Source organism: Xiphophorus couchianus, chromosome 4 (genome assembly GCF_001444195.1).
Source record: "Xiphophorus couchianus chromosome 4, X_couchianus-1.0, whole genome shotgun sequence".
NCBI classification, from domain to species: Eukaryota; Metazoa; Chordata; class Actinopteri; order Cyprinodontiformes; family Poeciliidae; genus Xiphophorus; species Xiphophorus couchianus.
The window spans coordinates 31244418-31265117 of NC_040231.1; the positions used below are offsets into that span (position 1 = coordinate 31244418).

General features: G+C 41.7%; 1 protein-coding gene across 2 annotated transcripts in view; it reads left to right on the top strand.

Annotated features, from left to right (window-relative positions):
• mmp15b (matrix metallopeptidase 15b) overlaps positions 1-20346 on the top strand; it is a 32396-nt gene extending 12050 nt beyond the window's left edge. The window contains exons 5-11 of one of the 2 annotated variants that reach the window (XR_003595147.1): positions 5109-5270; positions 7286-7470; positions 9444-9582; positions 13111-13261; positions 13520-13638; positions 13879-16106; positions 16139-20346. Coding sequence is in view for 1 of the 2 variants with exons in the window: in XM_028014755.1 (XP_027870556.1) it covers positions 5109-5270; positions 7286-7470; positions 9444-9582; positions 13111-13261; positions 13520-13638; positions 13879-14387 (1265 nt within the window). In the remaining variant the exon portion in view is untranslated. Of the gene's footprint in view, positions 1-5108; positions 5271-7285; positions 7471-9443; positions 9583-13110; positions 13262-13519; positions 13639-13878 lie in introns of both variants that reach the window. The other variant, XM_028014755.1, reaches the window with a different exon arrangement.
• Positions 20347-20700: the final 354 nt, after the last annotated feature.

A 20700-nucleotide genomic window follows, 5' to 3' on the forward strand; every position in this document is an offset into this window, starting at 1 on the left:
GATGGTAACACAACTTGTGACTAATCTGCACCACTGTTCCTGGAGTTCCTTATTGTGTAAAACTCGTGGCCACCAAACCATTAAATCAGTGGGTTGCGGCCTAAAATGCACAAAAGTTTCAGATTCTTTTGCACTTTAAAGGACTTAAATCAAAGTCTAACCCTTACCTCGTCTCCTTTAAGCTGTCATATTGTCATCGACACAACCCCTAAAACTAATTACATTTCCTGATGCAGATACCAAATCTAGCCCCATGCAGAGCTTGGAGCTTAGAGATTTTTATTTGGGTTTGTGTGCGCCTGTGTGTGTGTGTGGGGGGGGGGATGTTTCAGAGTTGATCACAGGGACAGTGGAACGGCACAGTAAGTGGGAGAGTGTTCCACTCGGGGAGATCTGCAGACCGCTCCCCTTGTTTGGCCATGCTACTTAAACAGCTTTAAAGCAAAGTACAACCAAATTACTGTCTGCCTTGACACACACACGCACACACACACGCCTACACACACATTTAATTATGTAATGTTTGCTGCCTTCCAGGAGGGTTATGGATGAAAAGTAGCTCCTTTTCAGAAAGCGTGAGCCTTCTGAGCTGAAGTTGATCCAGAACCTGATTGTGACAGTTTTAATGCGAGTACATGCAGACCCATTTAATAAGCTACAATGTTATTGAAGTACATTTACTTTATGAACTTTATCACAGAGTGAAACACATTATTTAGATTAATTAGACACAAATAGATATTTGAAAACCTTTACTTCGGATGATTTTCCACTTGTTACTGATAAAACGTGATATTTAAAAGCAGACTATAACATCAGACCAATAAAAACAGAAATGTAGGGTTCATAAAAAATATATCTAATACCTGTTGTAATTTTCAAAAGGTACTTTTAACCTGACAAATGAGACTCATCGTTTCGTACATTCTTTTTTATTGAATATGACTGTAGCTTATTTTTCCTTTTTGGGGTCCTGCAGTAATTTAGATAATATTGAGCGTTATACCAAATCAAACACTATATCCTACAGAGTTAAGAAAAATTAAACTTAAGGTTTAAACAGCAGAGGGTGAACCTGAGTTTGTTCCCTGTCGAAGACTCCTGGCCACAGAGTGAGCTCTCAACGTGTTTTGAAAAGTGAATAATGGTGTTATTAAATCAAAGATTAGAGGTGTGAACCTTGTGATGCACAGTGTGACTGATCAGCCCTGCTGGTTTGAACCAAACAACTCCTCCTTTTCATCCAAAAATCCCACGCAGACATCACACAGCTCACTGCTTTTGTACAGCAGGAGCAGTATTGGCAAAACGAGCAGCAGGTTTGGAAAGTTGGATTTGGTTGTCAAGGTGTCGCTTCGGCCTTCTCAACTCTGGGAACCCGTTTTTTTTTTGACAAATACAGTTCTCTAAGGAAAACTGAGTTAAAATAAAAGACCGTTGATAAGCACCTCACCGGGGTCAGAGATAGCTTCATTTGCTTCACTTCCTGTGGTGATTTGAGTTGTTCTGTGTGTTTATTTTAGGTTTCTGTGTCTATTGAGTCTCCCTGTTGTCCTGTCTTCCCCTAGATTGTTCCCAGCTGTGTCTCGTTCCCTGATTACCCTCTGTGTATTTAATGTCACCTGTGTTCCTGTGTATTTGTCGGGTCCCTGTCAAAAGGGTCTGGTCTTACGTCTAGTCGTGTCTAGTCGGATGGTCTTGTTTGTGTTGTCCATCGTGTTTTCCAGTTGCTACCAGTTGAGGAGCCTTAGCCTTCTGCTCTCTCTCTGTGCTTCCTGGATTATTGGACTTTATATTTCTGGAATTCATCATTAAAATCTTCATTTCTTCATTTCAACCTGGGTCCTCAGCGTCTGCCTCGCCACCCCACACCGCATATCGTGACACTTCCAGCACTTTTTAAATCTTTCTTTTTCGTTTTGAATGGCCGACTCAGTTACCTCACAAATGGAGTTTTATCTGCTCTCTATTCATAAAGTTTTAAAAAGACATCTCAAAGATAAAAACATTTAACCTCATTGGAAGGTTTGTCCTATCACTAATTCCTCTCCACCTTAGCTTTGCTGTTAAGCTGCGGTGAAACTCGTCTTTCACTCGTCTTTCATTAGCCGTTGATGGTAACTCAGACACACAGAACACACACATTGCTTTCAGAAATGGGATTAAGAAGGAACATTAGCTGTAAATTTTTACAACAAATTTTAGCTACAGATGATGTGTTCTGGCTGCACATATTTTGCATGTGTTCGCCACTTATTTGAGCTGTTTGGATTTGCTTTAGAACAAATTCATGACTTGCACTGCTTCAAAATTCCTACAGGACTTGAACATGTCACACTGTGAAAGTAAGACCTGTCAGAGTGCACAATGGAAGATGCCAGGCTGCTTGCCTCGCTGCTATGTTACTATCTTTCAGACAGATCCGCTGACACGCGGGTCCACCCATAAACGGCAGGCAGAAGATGCTAATGCACTTATTATTAGAGTCAGACAGTGAGAAGAGGGCGAGGAGGAGGCAGAGGGAAAGGAGATGGCAGCGGAAGTGAGCGAAAGAGGACAAGAATTAGCTTGGTTGGAGCAGCAGTGACACTGCAGGATTTTCCTAGAAAATATCATTGGCGGTTTTCTTTCACAATGCAATATTTTGCATGCAATGTGCAGACAGGTTCTGATGGACGCCGTTAGCTTCCAGTTACTAGAAATAAATTCTGGAGTAATTTCTGGTCGTAACATGTAAAAACAAACCAGTTTCTCGTTATGAGGAGAAACCTTTTCCAATATTATGATCTGTGTATTTTGCATTTAGCAAAGCTAATTTCACCTTTATTTCACTTTTTTAGTTTTTTTATAGATTTTTTTATTTGTCCTTAACTTTTATAAATACTTGACTTTTTATGATGAATTATATAAAGGGGCAGTATTGTGCAAAATTGACTCCTTTGAGCATCATGTTATAATATCAAATCATCAAAAACAGACCTGGAGTGTTACCTTGTTTCTTCCACCTTGTTTGAGAAATCCTTCAATCTCCATGGCAACCATTTAGCTGTGCTAGACACCTGGTGAGACCTAGCACCGCCTTCAAGATGGAACCTCGCCCAGAACTCCTCCTCAGAGCTGCAGTTTCCAAGCTTCCTCCTCACAGAACAGCCCTCCATTGTTACTTCCTCATTCAGCTCCTTCAGACTAGCCAGCAGCAATTAGCAAACACCTGGAGGAACTGCACATCTGCTGAGCTCATTATATAAGCTACTTCAGTGCAGCCTTGGTAAAAATGTTGATAAAGGGTTAATAGAGGAGCCACGTTATGATAACTTCTTGAAGGCGGAGCTTCAGAAAGAGCAGGAGTTTTTAAAGAGACAGAAGCCCAATTTCAAGGCTTTAAATTAGGAGGTAAAGAGTCTTTTAGGTCATATTTGATACATATACCTTAACAGGTGTGTGTATATATATATACACCTGTTAAGGTATATTTAACAGAAATATACCTTATTTCTGTTAAATAAATAACAGAAATGTATTTAAATAACAGTTCTGTTAAGGTATGTTAATGGTTGTACAGTAATCATGCCTCAATAAATTAATCTTGTCATTTCCTGATATTATGATCTGAAACCGTTCAGTTTGATAGAAAAAAAAAACAGAAGAGAATAAACATAAGGGAGTGAATACTTTTTCACATGTACAACAACAGATTGAAGTGGTGAACTTGCATAACTCTGATTTAGCTTCCTAACATCTAGCTGCACTGAGACATTTGAGGTTTCCTGTTCCTTTCTGTGTCCAGCTGAAGGGTCGCCACGGTTACCTCACAAAGGCCTGTTTATCTCTAGCCAGAGCTCACTCTCTCCTCGTTCATCGCCGGCTATCTCCTGCACTCTATCTTGTCCGTTGCTGTTCTCCTCCCTGAAGTGTTTGCTGTATCTCAGCATTCCATGAGGACTTGCATGTGACTTGGAAAGTACAAAAGGTGGTAGGGAAAGGGCGGGGGGGGGGGGGGGGTATCCCTGTCCTTGTGTGTGTTTGAGAGGAAATGAACAGATAGACCAGATCGTTGTGTTTTATTCTCTGGTGCATGCACAGCAGTGAAGTCACTGTCATTTTCTTTAAAACATGATGTCACTCACGCCAGTCTGACCAATCAGTGCAGCTCATTATGGGTCAGACATAACACTTTGCAAGTTCAAAGTTCATCGGGGTTCACAGCACCGGGTGAAGAACAAAGAGGCATAGAGTTAGAGGAAATACCCTCTGTTGTTTTGGCTTCCCTTCAGATATGAACCTACAAGAACATGTTGGAGATAAATGTGCTGTTTACCTTTACGGAACTCTCTCTCTTTTTCTTTCTCTCTCCTTCTCTTTCTGACGTCTTCTGATCTGAGATGTTCAACATGTACAATGCCTCACTGCAAAAATGCAAAATATTACCAAGCATTTTTGATCTAGTTCCTACTGCAAATATCTTAGTAGTCTGGAAATAAGACAAAACTAAATTAAGAGTAACTTTTCAGCATAATAGGAAGCTTGTTTTAAGTCAATAATTCCTTATTATTGATAAAAAGTACTAGTTGCATTTTTCCCATGTTATAAGTGAAATATTCTACCTATGGAACCAGTACTTTTTAATCAATATTAAGGAGTTATTGACTTAAAACAAGCTCCTATAACTTGCTGAAATGTTATCTGTAAGTCAGTTTTGTTGTCTTTCAAGAGATAATTGTACTAGAAACTAGACCAAGAATAATTACAGTAGATTCTGTGTTTTTGCAGTGTGCATGGGGTCATTACTTCCTTGACCTGTTTAATGGATAGGAATGTGTACTGATTCATATCAGCTGTCATTAGCATAGCTGTGTCTGTTTGATCACTGAAAGGAGAAAATAAGGGAACAATCGGTCTTATATGTGACACATACCGATTTCCCTCTTCCTGTCCCAAAAGCTGCACAATAAAAGTAAGTCTTGATTTAATTTCCCCTTGGGATCAATACAGTAATACAGTTTTTTTTTTTTTTTTTAAATCTCTTTGAGGTTTCTTTTAGACATCCTCAGCTCAGTGGTTAGCTCCTGGTTACAGCCTGTTTGCTGATGAGTTCTGTGTTGATCCAGGTAATGACCTGTTCCTGGTGGCGGTCCATGAGCTGGGCCACGCTCTGGGCTTGGAGCACTCCAGTAACCCCCTGGCCATCATGGCTCCCTTCTACCAGTGGATGGAGACGGATAACTTCCAGCTTCCGGACGACGACCGACAAGGCATACAGCAGATCTATGGTAATCTTTTGACCCTTCCACTCCACTATTCAGTTCATTCTCATTTAAACTCATACCAGTTCCCTTACAAAAGTATTGGGGAAAAGGATTTATGTACTTTTGGTCGGGTTATGTCAGGATATGCTTTTAGAAATGTAGAAAAACATAGATCCCTCTTAAACTTTTATATATTTTGTAGAACCACAAACTAGGAGATTTTATATAACAAATCAATCTGAAGTATGAAGGGGAAACATAATGATGCATTATTATGAAAATGCTTTTAGAAATAAAAAATCTAAAGAGTGTGGTGAGTGTTTTCACTCCGCCCCTCTGAGTCGTCTTTTGCTACAAATACAACTGCAGGTGTTTTATGGTGCTACTGTATGAAGCAAAAATGAGTCAGATTGGAAGGAGTGTCTGAGAAAATCAGTTTACAAAGTCTTGCTGTAAATTCTCAATTTGATATGTCTAGACTTTGCCTAAGCAACTCCAACACATGACATTCTTTGACCAAAACCGCTGCAACTAATTGCTCAACCTTAAGGTTCCCCCATACTTCATCCAAAGTGCAGAAATCAAGGCAACCGCCTCCCGTTCTCCACACCAGACCCGCATGGAAACAATTCCACAGAGTTCTGTGCAAAGAGTCCCGAAACGAATCCAGAGTCAGCAACGTTGATATTTGTCTTCCACTGGATCTGCAGGAGACACAAATATTTATGAGGAGTGTTTGTGTGACGCGGTGAGGAATAATGTACATTTGTAGGATTCTTCACTACATAACTAGTATAATAATAAGACTATCAAACGGCTAAAAACTACTGGATGGAAATTGGGACATTGTTGGGTCAGGGTTAGGGATGTATACTGAAGCCTCAGCTCATAAAACATCTGTGAACACAAACGTTCAGAAACCTTGTGACAACGCGTCAGTTCGAATGAACTATATGGGAGTCTCTATAGTCTCCATTGTTTTTCAACCTCCAGTCATTTGTGTGCATTCTGTCTGCAGCCATGTTCTGATGAGGTTTGACCAGTTTTCCCACAGCATCATCTTACTATTGTGTCACACTGTGAGCTATTGAAGGTGTGTGGACACTCTAGTGAGGCACTGTTTCAGCTTTTAGCATGTTTGAGTAGGAGTCATCTTAACTTCTCTTTTTACATCTTCACAAGCAACAGGAATAAATGAGTCATTTTTAAAGGAGAAGCTTTAGTCTTCAACTTTTTGTCTTTTTTTCCCCTTAAAGTATAAACATGTTTTCCAATGTTTCACAAATTGATTGTTAATAATGATTACTATGATGGATTTCCAAAAAATAAGTACATTTAGTACGTAAAAGGTTCATTTATATGCTATGTCATTTACTGTATATTGAATTATATTAGCCATTTCCTCAGGGTGGACAATATATGAATAGCAACATATTGTAATAGACATGATCAATCAATCAGTCAAGTTTATTGGTATAGCACCTTTCAGCAACAAGGCATTTCAAAGTGCATTACATTATAAAAATACAAAAATAAGAAGTCATATAAACATCTTACAGTCACTAATTGAGAAACTAGTAACAATAATTACATTTTGAGGAGTGCCATCATTTAGATCATCAATACACAACAGATATGTTCCAATTATTACCTTTCAAAAGCAATTCTAAATAGTAGTTTTTAGTCTAGATTTAAAGGAACTCAGTGTTTTGGCTGCTTTCCAGTTTTCTGGAAGTTTGTTCCAGATTTGTGGTGGATAAAACAGGAAAGGTCCCGTCACCAGTTTAACAGTATTTCAGATATTTAAAACAAAAAATGAATCAATATTTATCTATCAAATGATATAAAATGCTTATTTGTTTATCAGCCATATTGTCCAGCCATACCATTTCTTTACATATGAAGAAATGGTATGGCATATACGTAAAAGTTGTTAAGTGTTCTGCTTTGGATCAGTTTCAGCAAATTAAGGAGAACAAACAGAGAACATACTGACCATCGTGCTGACTCAGCTGACCCCTCTCTGTGACTCTCTAAAGGTCAACCCGACAGCGTTCCCACTCAGGCGCTGCCCACCGTGCCGGCTCGCCGCCCAGAACCCAGACCACCCCAGAATCCCCCCCGCCCCAGGACCACCGACAGACCCGACCACTACGGGCCCAATATCTGCGAGGGGAACTTCGACACCGTTGCCATGCTGCGCGGAGAGATGTTCGTTTTTAAGGTCAATTCTTCTACGAAGCTTTAGGTTCAGGTTCAACACCCGACCGGACGTGAGGTTTCATTCCTCGTAGAAAATCAGAGCTCAGAAATGGAGTCCTTTAAGAGAAAGTACGTGTGACGCGGCCAAGAAAAGGTCTGCTTTCAATCAGGGCTTTGTGGATTGTAAACTAACAGGCCGGCGCTCTTTTATGAGATACAGGCCCTGCTGGAAGAGTTGGGGGTGTTCAGGTGTTGGCTTTAGGAGCCTCTGGACCCATACAAAACATTTAAAAGGCGTTAGACATGAGTAAGCTATTACCTAAGCTCCTAGCTTTGTCTGACTGCTCACTTACAATCCCATCCTTCTGCTGCTGACTGTTTTTACTCCCAGCTAGATTTTCATATTTCTCACAAGACATTTTTCTTTGATGCTATGCACTCCAGTCTTGTGGCGGTTTGTCATTATGAGTCAGCTGTGCTTTAGCAACACTTACTGGTCACTGATGCAAGAAGTCTGCGGGATTCGTGTCAGGGCTGAAGTTTACAGAAATTTCAGCAACACTTAGCTGTGTTTTGGTGTGTCCAGGACTTATTTGGTGATAGTCTGAGAGCAGCAGCACAACATGAGTGATGGTGTGTTTCAGAGGAGGTGCTGCAGTAGCTGCATTAGTGTCTCAACATTATCCAAGAGCAATTCCACTGGATCCCAGGAAACTGCCAAAATGCAAATGTACCAAAACATAAAGTGAGGAAAGAGTCGTCTCTTGACAAGAGTTGCATAAGAAACGTAGATTTTTCGAGGTCTGTTCCAGAGAGGGTTCCTGCTCCTCCCAACACACAGATCAGTCTGTGAGCATCTCTTATCTGAGAGAGTAGGTGTGTTTGATGCAGAGCAGCAGACACAATGGCCTGACATCTGGCTGCCTGGACTTGTGCTGCACACGGTCAGAGAGTTAGGTCTGCGCTTCAGGGTTTCATCTCAGCCAGCTAACTCCCGTTTCCTGGATTCCATCCAGTGTTGAACGTGATCTGAGGCACATTAAAATAACTAATAAAGAGAAATCCTACCCCTTTTCATACATGGAGCAAAAAACAAAAATCTAAGGAATATTACTGAGTTTGACTTCTTTTGAATAATCATAATTACTTATAGGGAATATCAGTTTTTTAGTAATTTTGTAGCCAATCCTTAATTTGTTCTTCAGCTGTGATTTTTGTTTGTTAATTACATTTGTTGGTTATTCGTTGAAAGTCTGGAAGACATTCATGATGGATTTTTATCAATCATGGTAAACAGATGAATCCATCGTCCTGTGTCCTACATGATGGACGAAAACAGGTGTGCTTGCCAGAAAGAAGCGAGCGCCGAGCATTTTACTGTTTTACAGATCAAGAAGGTTCTCCCACTGACTCACCACTTAGAAACAATCAGACAGTCTTCTGGTGAAAGTAGGTCTACTGGAATCAGTAGCGCTTAACTGAGATCTTAATGCCCATATGCCAAAGTTTTACCAAATGATTGTATAAAATGGGATAGTAGTGATATCCATTGTTTTGTGCTGTTAACCGGACAGTGAAAATTACAAAGCACTTTATGAAGAATGCGATGTAGCAGCAGAGTGACGAGCAGAGAGGGGAGTAATGGGCTGTGATGAAACCATCAAACTGTTATTAGCCTGTCAGTTTTCTGCTGTTGCTGTTTTATTGTCCGTTCCGCTCTCGTTATCCTTTAGCGCTCAGTTTAATTGGCAGAACAACCACAGAGTTTGAACACACTGCTGTGTGTGTGACCTCAGTGCTACAAGAGCTTGGTGACCAGGGAAAATTACTGGTCTGGATTTATTTGCACCCTTTCAATACAGCGTGTTGTCAGGTTTTATTATATTATTAATTTGTAGTTTCATTGGGTTTGATGTGTTTTAAGGGTGTGAAGACGAACACATGTCATGTTCTAAGTAATGCCAGGACTCACACCCGCGATGTTGAACCCTGCAGGGTCGGTGGTTCTGGAGGGTTCGCAGGAACAGGGTCCTGGATAACTACCCTATGCCCATTGGTCACTTCTGGAGGGGTCTGCCCGGCGACATCGATGCCGCTTACGAGAGACACGACGGCCGGTTCGTCTTCTTTAAAGGTAAGCAGAAAGTTCGCAAAGACACACTGAAGCATGCTGCCCAGGGCTCTCATGCTAAAAAGCAGTGCTCTAATTCATACAGGTACTTTACTGCAGCCATTACTATTATGTATTATTTTCTTTGTGCTTGAAATAGCAGGAAATAACCAGCTATGACCTGGAGTAATGTGTTTTTATGCGATAAAAAGTGGAGATACAGCAAAGAATTGGTCAGAGATCAAGATCGGCACATTTTCACTGATTGGCTCTGGGTGGTGATCAGAAAATCCATCAAAACTAAGAACTTCCACCACTTTTCTGCCTACAATCAACAGCATGCTCGTATGCTTTGGTGCATAAATGGGAAAACTCTTGTAATCCCTTCATTTTCTGGATTCAAAAGCATCACACCAAAACAAAGACTTTCAGCACATTCTTCTTGTTAGGTCCTTACAGTTGTTTGCAGGAGGAAAGCAATTGGACAAAACTGGAATCAACCAATTAGAGCCCAAACTGGGATCATATGGGAAAAGCTTGATGAGTTGATCTCTGATCTCTAAATCAGTTTTTACAAACAAGACAACTTTGTGTAGCAACACTTCAAATAAAAGTTTTAAATGGTGGTGGGGCGCGATGTAGATGTTTAATTGAGTGAATTAATTCATCAGATTTTAGTCGAAAACCATATGTGAACAAAATAAGCAAAATCTTCAATTTGAAAACCCTTTTTGCTGCAAAATTATTGAATAAATAGACATATGAGCTCAACATATGTCTATGTTTTGAATCTGTTATGCAGATTCTCTAACCATCAGATTGGTGCAAAGTGTTATTCTACCATTCAGATTTCCAGTGTTTCAGGAATCCCTGATTATTAATGGAACTTCTTTGAAAAAGAAGTGCCATGCTAAACATGCTGCTGCTACACATTTAGCATTGAGATGCTATTTTATGCTTGAATATCTTCACTGAAAGCCTAACTGCGTTTAGCACAACTTAAACACAACGATAGTCTTTTCCATCGTCCCATCTGGTTGTTTTATTGAAGAAAAAATGAACCCCCAGTGAGCCAAGAGAAGCCGCTTTGTCTCCCTTCGCTGTTATTTCCGGATGTAGCTTGTGCTTCAGATTTACAGGCTTACCGGAAACATTGGAGTACAAAGGTTCCACTTGGAACTTTTGCACTCAAATGTTCCAAGTACATTTGCCAGATGGTTGCGTTAAAATTTTAACTCATTAAAATCTGTGTAATTAATTAATTAAAATTAACACATTTAGGTCCTGGACCTAATTTATACCCGCAACTTTTAGATGTATCCCTCCTTCAATACGCCTGAGTCAAAGTCAAAGTAGACCCCAAAGCTAAGCTAACTAACAGTAATAATGGTACACTAACACAAACTTCCACAATGTAATATTCAGATTTGTTGAAAATGTACAATCCATTTAATTTTAACAGCGGTCGTTATCAAAATGTGTCTTACTCTCCGTATTCTAAACTACTACATCTTTCACTGGCCTTCTTTGAAAAGTTTATGAACCTTCTGGTTTCCCTCTAAGAGAACTACAGTACATAATGTATTCTGCATAAATCTTTCTCAGTACTGCCTGTTATTTTAAACTGTCAGTCTCAGAGAGCAGCTAGCATTTTATAGCTCTCAATGGAAGTTGCTGAATGAAAAAGGAAGCGTTTAGCCTTTAGCTCTGCCTCCCTCTGAAGGACTGCATGCTTTGGGGGCAGCTGTTGATAATGAGGCGAATGATGTCATTGGCGAGCCTCTCCGCGTGACACTTGGCTACGAGCCATTAGTGAAGGAAGGGCCAGACAAGGAGAAAAGGCCCTGGGCAGAAAGTCAGACCTCACAGCTCAATATGAAGAAGGGCCGTATATTCCTAGAAAAAAAGAACACCCACCCGATCAGTCAGTGTTACTTTCCTTTGCAGTCACTGCAGTCAGTTTTTCTCTTATGCTTGTGTTTATGTGAAATGCGCCAAGAATGATGTAAATGTCAATTACTGCTCTACATCTTGTGGTGACTCGGTTAGCAGACGTTTTGCTGCATTTGAGAACATTTGTACATCAGGCACCAACAAAACGAATCGTCTGTAATGTCAACTGTCAGTCTGAATTTCACTGATTGTTTTTCAACTTTATGGATTACAGACTCATTCATTGTTCTCTTGCTGGCCCAACTGAATTGTGTAATTCCTCATTGTAATTGCAGCAAAGGTACCCAATTTGTTGCCCCCAGTTTATACCCACACTCTACTATTTCATTCTTTCATACTTTCCTATCAGAAATCAGTTCACTCATAGACTGACAGATTATTTCCACTGATCAAAATAGCTCCAAGCAACTTCCTGCTAGTAGATCTTACCCTACTGATAGCAAGTGACCACATTTCTGTACAGTAGACAACGACAATGACTTTGAAGCATTAGTTAAAATGTCCTCTAGCAGGTGGAAATTGACACATTGAGGGTACAAAATGTCTCACAGCAGACGGCTCTATCTTGCACTCAAAAAAGTGTTATGAAATGGCAGAGGGCCAAAACGACAAGCTGCCTGATATATTTGTGCATTAGTCAGCTTGCCAAGACAAAACCTACTAGGCTTGTAGAGGGATGTTCGAAAATAAAAAATGAGTCAAATGTAACGATACTCAAATTTCACACTAAATATTAAATAGTATTTTCAATACCATGGCAACATTTTTTATAGGCACAATGAGGCAATCCTTTAACTTCTCTAATTAGCGCAAAACCAAAAAGTAGGTGAGAATTCAGCCCTCTTAGAAAAATACACAATTAAAAAGTGTCACTTTGTTATTTGTCTAAACAGTAGGCAAGATACTTTGTGTAAGTGATAATATTGACCTTTTTAAGTTGCTTTCAAAGGTCCTTGTCATTTGTTAGCTTGTTAGCTTAATTTTGAAGACTGAAAAACGTTGCATTTGTATTTTCCGGACGCATTCGCGAGGAGCTGCTGCAGAAAGAAGTTGCTTAATTTGGGTAAATGAGAATGGGTCATTTTATATGGCTTGTAATGTAAATTAGTATCTTTGAAGAATAAATGTTTCTAGAATCGATTACATTAAGATATCAGAAAGAACATAATGCCATAACTGAGCACCTCCACCTTAAAACTTAATGTTGTGGAAACAGTAAAATCATTCTTTCAGTGAGAATAAAGCTGTAGTCTGACAGAAGACCAGCCGCTCCTCATGTATAATTACCTCCAAACCCAAACTTCTTACTCAGTGATGCCATACTCGCTGTTGATGTGTTTTCTGATTACACATCATTTGTTCATTTTTATAATGTACAAACTTGCATAAAGGCTGGGTTTCTGTGACTGTTCTTGACTTGAACTACCAGAAATGCATGGATGAGCGCCTGTATTTCTGAGCCAGTCCCAGTACAAAAAAGCTTGCACCTGCGCTTTAGTTTTCCTTACATGTCAAAGTTCCTGAGGTTATGTAGGTTATATTTGCCTGTGAAAGTAAACCAGCCCGATTTCTTCTCCTTTCTCCCCTTGTCTTCATCAGGAAACAGATTTTGGCTCTTCAGGGAGGCAAACCTGGAACCGGGCTACCCTCTCGATCTGGTTGATTATGGTCGAGATATTCCCTACGACCGGATAGACACCGCAATCTGGTGGGAACCGTCCGGCTACACTTACTTCTTTCAAGGAGACAGGTAAAGTAGCCTTCAGTCTGTCAGTGATGCATTTACATAAAATGCATCACAATCCATAATGCATAGACAATGTATCCACCTCATTGTGTTAATGTATCTTTTTTTAGTGCCAACATGTGCAGTTTGAGCTAAATGCACCTCAGCTGATTTAGAGAGGTTTTCAGTTCACTATGAGCTGTTTAAATACTAGCTGTATCAAGCCTAGTTTGGCCTAGTTGACAACCAGAAGCAAAACCTTTATTCCACTATTGTGTTCAGATACTGGCGCTTTGATGAGACGTCACAGTCTGCTGACAGAGGCTACCCAAAGTCAATCGATGTCTGGGACTCTTCAGTGCCCTCTTCTCCCAAGGGGGCCTTCCTTAGTGATGATGGGGGTGAGCTGAGACAGAACAAGAGGATTTATTCTGTGTGTGTGTGTGTGTGTGCTTGTGTATATGAGTGGAAGAGCCTGTAGCAGAATGAGACTTGCCTGAAACAAAGAATCGGGGTGTGGTCAAGTCTTGAGTGATCGTTGGTTAATATCGCCAGTGTTCCTGCTGAAAGTGAAAAAGATAAACATGTCGTACAGTCGTGCTTTTTATGGTGACACATTCTGATGTTTTTGCATGTTCCAGCATACACCTTCTTCTATAAGGGCACCAAGTACTGGAAGTTTGATAACCAGCGTATGAAGAGCGAACCAGGCTATCCCAAGTCCATCCTGAGAGACTTCATGGGCTGCAGTGTGGACCTGGATCCCGACAGAGACACCGACTCCGGACGCAAATACCCAGACCTAAACCGTCCACCATTCAACCCAGACGCGGGCCGTGATGCGGACAAGGGCAAAGGACGGGATGGGACAGACCGCGAAGGCACAGACTCTGACAAGGGCAAAGGCTCGGACAAGGACAAGGATGAAGATTACATTGAGGGTCGGGAAGAAGACACCAATGAGGTAGACGTGGTGCTGAAGGTGGACGACAGCGAGGAACGAACCATGAACATTTTGATGGTGACCATCCCTCTGGTCCTGGTGATGTGCATCCTGGGATTGATCTACGCCATCATCAACACGCTGCAGAGCAAAGGGACGCCACGGCTGCTGGTGCACTGCAAGCGCTCCCTTCAGGACTGGGTCTGACCCTTGGCTTGAGGAGGCTCTGAACGTTACATACCTCCGCTCCTCTCACCCAGACCTCTTTCTGGTGATCCATCTGTGCTCAGTGGTTCCTGCAGCTCTTAGTAAATGTGGCGGTAGATCCATCCTGATCCAGTACTGATAAAAACTACAAGCGAACGTAAATTATGTCTTACATTTAGAGACACTGATACACCACCTTAACCACCTCCCTTCGCCCATGGTGCTCTACAATGCGTTGACTGTAGTCTATTTATGACAGAACTTTGCACATTTTTTTTCTTTTCATGTTGTTTTGTTTTGGTTCCTTCTGTGTGAGACTTCATGTTGTTATTATTAGTTCATAACCAGGAAAGCTGTTCTGCTCTCTGTCTTCTCTGCAAGGCCCTCTTCCTTCCCCTGAATCTCAATGGGGCTTTCTGTTTGAGGATATCGTAACATCTGCTTATGTCATCTCACAAAGGGTTAGCAAACATGTGTAGACAAAGCACTGGGCTTGAAGCTTGGTTGATAATCAATTCTGTCGTCACTTTTAGATGGTTGTCTGCAGTGTAGTGTATCAAACACATGCTGCTGGGTTTAACTGGAAATGGTTAACACAGGTTCAGGAAGTGTTTGTATCTCACGTGAGGCTTTGCTCAAACCCTCTGAGTCAGGCAGTTACAGGACAGGTGTTTTCCATCGTGGTTTTGGATTTTTCTTACATGATTGATCACGTTACTCCCCCCCCCAAAAAAAGTTCGGACCTGCTCATCTGCTCTACAGGGTTGTTGAAAGAACCAGGTGGACACTTTGGTGAACCCATGGTTTCCCTTTTTTTTCTTTTGAACAGAATCCACCACGTTCATGCTGACAGATATTTTAGAATCCAGACATCTTTGAGATTCTTCAGCAGGAAACATGAGCTCCAAGTTAAGACTTCTCGAAACCTCTCGTTTTGGTGTTGAATCGACGAGTGGTCTAGTTCATACATAGCCACTATCTGTGCTCTGGAAACCACAATGGAGGAGCTGTGGGCTGCATTACATTTTAAAGGAAATGGCAGGAAATGGTGAACAGCGTCAAAGAAAACAGGAGCTAAATGAATTTAGCCGTTTTTTTCATCCTTAGTTTTGACGTGATGTTGATGTCGGTACCGTCCCCCTCCAAAGGCTTAGTTCAATTTCTTTTCACCATTTCTCAGATAACTGCATTACAGTTATTTGGATAAAAATAATTGGCGTAGTGAGACTGTGAGCTATACTAGATAGAATCTCAGAATATAATGAGTCACTTGTTGACCGTCACTGGGTTTGCATATTCGGCTCAATATGCTTGCACAAACATACTGTACATCCCATTTGTGCAAGCATATTGAGCAGAATATTTCCATCCTGTGGTTTGATGAATAGGAACACACAGAAATAACAAAATCACGGCAAAAATGACAATTAGGTTGTGTAATTAATTTATTATATGCAATCAACTTTGGTTAATTTCAGCTTTTCGCTTGTCATCTGTCTTCAGTAAAAAAAGATATATTTGTGCTGTTCATCTGTTAGATTTGAAAAAAAAAAAAAATCATCATAGAAACAAAGACTACCAGCCGTTGTAGTTTCTGCTACATTTCCTCATAAAGCCAACACAATTCAGGGAAAGTTTAACGCCTTTAGCTTCCAACTAGGAGGATTCTACTTTATATGGTCATAGCTGTAAAAAACAGTGAGCAAAACACATCCACTTGTTGTGTGCTAACGTCTGTTAGCTTGTTTTAGCGTCGCATGTCATTAGTTCCTCAAAGTGAATCAGAACAGCTTCACTGTGTCAGTAGTTCTCCTAACCTCCACAGGCAATATTAGGGTAGGGGCAAATTTCATTTGCGACAGATGTCTTGCATCATCTAAAGCACGAAACAAACATGCTAATCAGGCTAAAACTCTAATATTTATATGGTCTTTTTGGACAGCACTGGCATTAATCTGCTTTTCTCAATAGTGATGAATAAATTACAGATCTACAATCTCATAATCTAGAAATCAAGACTTAAAATAAGATTCAGGTTGTAGTAAACGTTGAGTATTATCAAGCAAATATTTAGCTGCTTCTCAGCTGGCTGGACCATACTTCTTCCCATATATGGGAACAAATATAAAGACTTCTCTGTCCTATAGGGTAAACAGAGTCACAGGAGAACCTGTTCTCTTTACATTCAGGACAGGCTTATCCTCAGTCTGCCTCTTCTGTGTCAACAATCAGGAATTTCCTTTGTGCTGTACACGAGGGGGAGTATTCATTATCTGAGAGAACTTGCTCCTTGCTCCTTTTTCACCTTGCAAGAAGAAAGGATGAAGTCTTTGTAAAGTAGTCATTGGATCAGCCCTGCAGTGCAAATTAAACATGTCAGTAAGTGTGGAATTGCTTATTTTGCCTCTGCACAGTTGTAGCCAAATTAGATTTTTAGATAAAGTGAAGCTTTATTCACACTTTGAAAGGAAGACTGCTAACCAAAAAAACCTTTCATATGTTACGGTTTGTTTTGTCTCTTGACACGGAAACTGACTTACTAAAAAATGACTAATTCAGGTTGTGAAATGAGCTTACAGTTTGGTGTTAGAACCTCCACTGTCACATTGTGGTTTAGCGGTAAATCTGAGTTGTGGTCCTCTGAAAGAAATTGTTCCTTATCATTTCTCTGATTTAGCATCTAAAGGTGAGTCAAGCTGTTGGGTCAAGCTTGACCGCAAAGGAAGAAAGGCTTATCTATAAGGAGGGAGCATGGGGAGTGCTGGGTGGAGCTTCGTCAGGTTGCTCAGATCTAATCGGGGAGTGTCTGACCGTCCTACAGCTGAAACAAAGGAGGGGGGAGGGGACAGAGGAAAGGACGTTGACTTTGCCTCCCTGAGGCTACAAAGTGTAGATCTCAGGAATAACGAGTTCTGGACGGAAGAGGAGAAAAAAAAGAAGGAGGGGCCATGGGAGGCAGATTTGTCTGAAATTCTGCCAGGGTCCTGGAAACTCACAGTCACTAAGACTCTCACTCGCTGCTTAAGTAAAGCCACTTCCTGTATACTGTTTGCACTTTTTCACATTTTGTCACACTCCAATCACAAACTTCAGCGTCTTTTTGGTATTTGATGTGACAGACCATCACAAAGTAAATCTGAAAAGTGCGTCATGCTCCTGATGTTGATGCACTGAGGAACAACATTTTGCTGCAGTTGCAGCTTCAGGTCTTCTGGCCACCAAGTGGGAATCTGTAAGGACTAAAATGTTTGCGTATCAACAACAACAAAAAAAAACAACCAAATTTAACCTAAGTTTTAAACCATATAGCAGTAAATTATCGTAAAATATGTAGACGCTTGTGGTTGCAGCACAACAAAACGTGCAAAGGTTGAAGAGGAAGGAATAGCTTTGAGTCTGGCCGTTGACCCTGAGCCTCACTGCAGTGTTAAGGTTGAAGGCTTGTGTTGGTGGGACACCTCAACAGTTAACAGGACACTCAGCCTGACAAGAGCCTGGAGATTGATCTAAGGCAAGTCAATCCTGGTTGCTTAGAAATGGTGTCCTGTGTCCATCTCTCCTCCCTCTCATCATTAATAAGTTGTCAGAGGGAGTGGTTGGCGGACGCAGCTAATCAGCGCTAAAAGCACTGTCCTCCTGTCCTCCCCTCCCATTGGTCCAGCTGGGACATCTGCGAGTACTCAGGCATCCCTGTGTCTGGACAGGCTCAGAAAGTGCACACTCACCGCATTAGACACTAAGTAGCAGATAGAGTTCATCAATCTGCCTTTCCTGTGACCTCCAAACAACCACTTTAAAGAGCGGAGAGCCAGCAGAAAGCTGACCGAGCCGACGCGCCTCAGAGATCGCCGCGCTCTGCCAGTTTCAGCAGCTTCTCGTTGTTCCGTCCCACTCGTTGTCTCCGGACACCGAGCGCGAGAGAAATATCGAACGAACTCTTGTCTGAGGTGATTGATGCGCATGTTGAAGAGTTCAGTTAATCAGCCCTACTCTCCATCAGCGAGCTCTATTTTCTGATAGTAAATCTCCCACCCCCTCTGCATGCCTGGCCCTGGAAGCCCGGGGGAATCATCACAACAACAATGGCCTGCTCTCTTCCTCTCTCTCTCTCCCCTCCCTCCATTTTTCTCTCCTTCTCCTTGGATGCACACTCGCACAAAAACATTATTGTCTCCCTCAATCCAACCTCAGCCAACCTTCCCTTTAGGAAACTGTTAAGGCCTTTTTTTTTTTTAGATCAGCTGTAACGGAATTTGCTTAAACAAACACTCTACCTGTCGGCTCTGTTGCTTTCCCTAAGGCCTGGACCAGTAAGCAGTCGGTTCACTCTGAGGGTCTCAGATGCCAGCGTAGGGAAGGCTCGGACATGCTGAGCTGTCATGTGTCTCAGGATGTCTCTGTGTAAACACGGCATGCTGTGAGCGTTCCTGGCTCAGCCCCGACCGCCAAGCTTTCAGCACAGAAAGCCTGACGCCTCCGATTCCATTCCACCGTTATTTAGAAGGCAGCAGTTAGAGGCGGACCAATCAGAGATCTGTATCAGATATCCAGCTTCCGCTAAGCTGAGGTCTGCCGGTTATTAATAATATATTCGCATTTATCATTTATTTTATTGGGTTTTTTGGGGGGGGTATAAGGGGCTTGTTGAGCCAACACCTCGCCATGACGTCTGCTCTGATGGCATAAAAATGGTCTGGATACTTAAGAGTTCCACGTCTAGTTGTCAAAACACACCTTTACTGTTGTTAGCATTGCATTAGTAGCAGCTTCTGTGTGTTCCTTAGCAACTCTAGACCCTGAAATGCCCAAAAGCTTGCCAACATTTCCTTTGGTACATGTGGCTCTCATTCACTAGAAGCTCAGCAGGAGGAAAGATGATGAGATATGAGGACGACATGCAGCACATGGGTCAAGAGTCCAGTCCAGAACAGCTCTGTCACTGAGCCTCAAGGTTAACAATATTTCTGAATTCAGCATGTTCCACAACTTAGAGCGGTTCAAACATCAGTCAACTCAAACGCAGCCACGTCGCTTCAGTTCGTCCAGCTTTCCTGCCAGTCTGACCTGAATGAAGTGCAGACACGTCTCAACAAGTCAAAATGTTTCCTTTTAATCGTCTTCATTTGCCTTTTATTCTTCCTCCAATTTTATTTAAAAACATTTCGCTGACACTGAAGGTAAACAACTCTGACTCGTCCTCCGTCAGTAGCAACTTCCACGCCAAAGAGTGTTTGTTGGTGTGACCAGGTAGCGCTGGTGTCCAGTGCATTGACCGGTCATCAGCTGGTTTCTCCGTGCAGCTCTGTGTTTGTCGTCACACCTCCGCTGAAGACGGGCGGACAGCGAAGGATCCGAAGAACATACTGCCTCACTTTTCACTTAAGTCAGCTTTTGTAGTCTAGATTGGTTGGGCCCCAGAGGACTGCGGTTTGCTCAGATCCTCCTGTTTTCCCAGAATGCCCCTCAGCTTGCTCACTGAGCCCATCCACTTGGAAACCACTCATTTTAAATGGCCACTCCACTAACCCTCCATGGGAATGGAACAGAAACCAAGGCTTCCAAATGACTTTCAGAGCCTTGAGAGGGCAACAGATGAGTGATCATCGTGCCTCATAAGGACACTCAAGACTGGTGGGCAGGCGACCTAATAAAACTGCCTCTATCCTCTAGTTGCAGCTACAGTAGAGACTGGCTTCACGCCGTTTGACTCTTTGTTTCTGTTATTTTCTGTAAAATAAAGAATTTCAGTTTCATCTCTGCCTGGGATGAAACGATGAGGAAAATGTGTTTTAATTTCATTGTTTATAGCATTCCAATGAATATTTTGGATGTGTTTTTACGTTTTTTGTTAGATTATTATTTTTTTTATTTTACATTTGTGTTGTGTTCAATTCTAGTTTAGTGTGTTAACAAGCCATGCTGGACATGTACACATTAAAAAGTGCTCTGAGAAAAGGAAGAATGGTTTTCTAAGCTTATATTTCTTGTCTGTGGAGCAGCTGAAGCAGCAAAAATGCTTCAGGGCTTATCAGAAGAAACTACAATTCCACACACACACACACACACACACACCCACAGAGCACACACCCTCCTCTCTTCCTGTGGTGAGGTCACTGTCCAGGAGGGCCCAGCTTCCTGTCTCACACGGGACAGGCAGCAGAATGGTCTTGAAGGCAGTGGAAGCTTTACGGTGGGGGTGAAACAGGCTGGCAGGATGCCAGGAAGCCACATGAGCTGAGAGGAAGTCAGCGAGCCGCTTAAGCAGCCTGTAAGAAACCAAAACGACACAGGAATCGCACTGAGAGGAAATTCA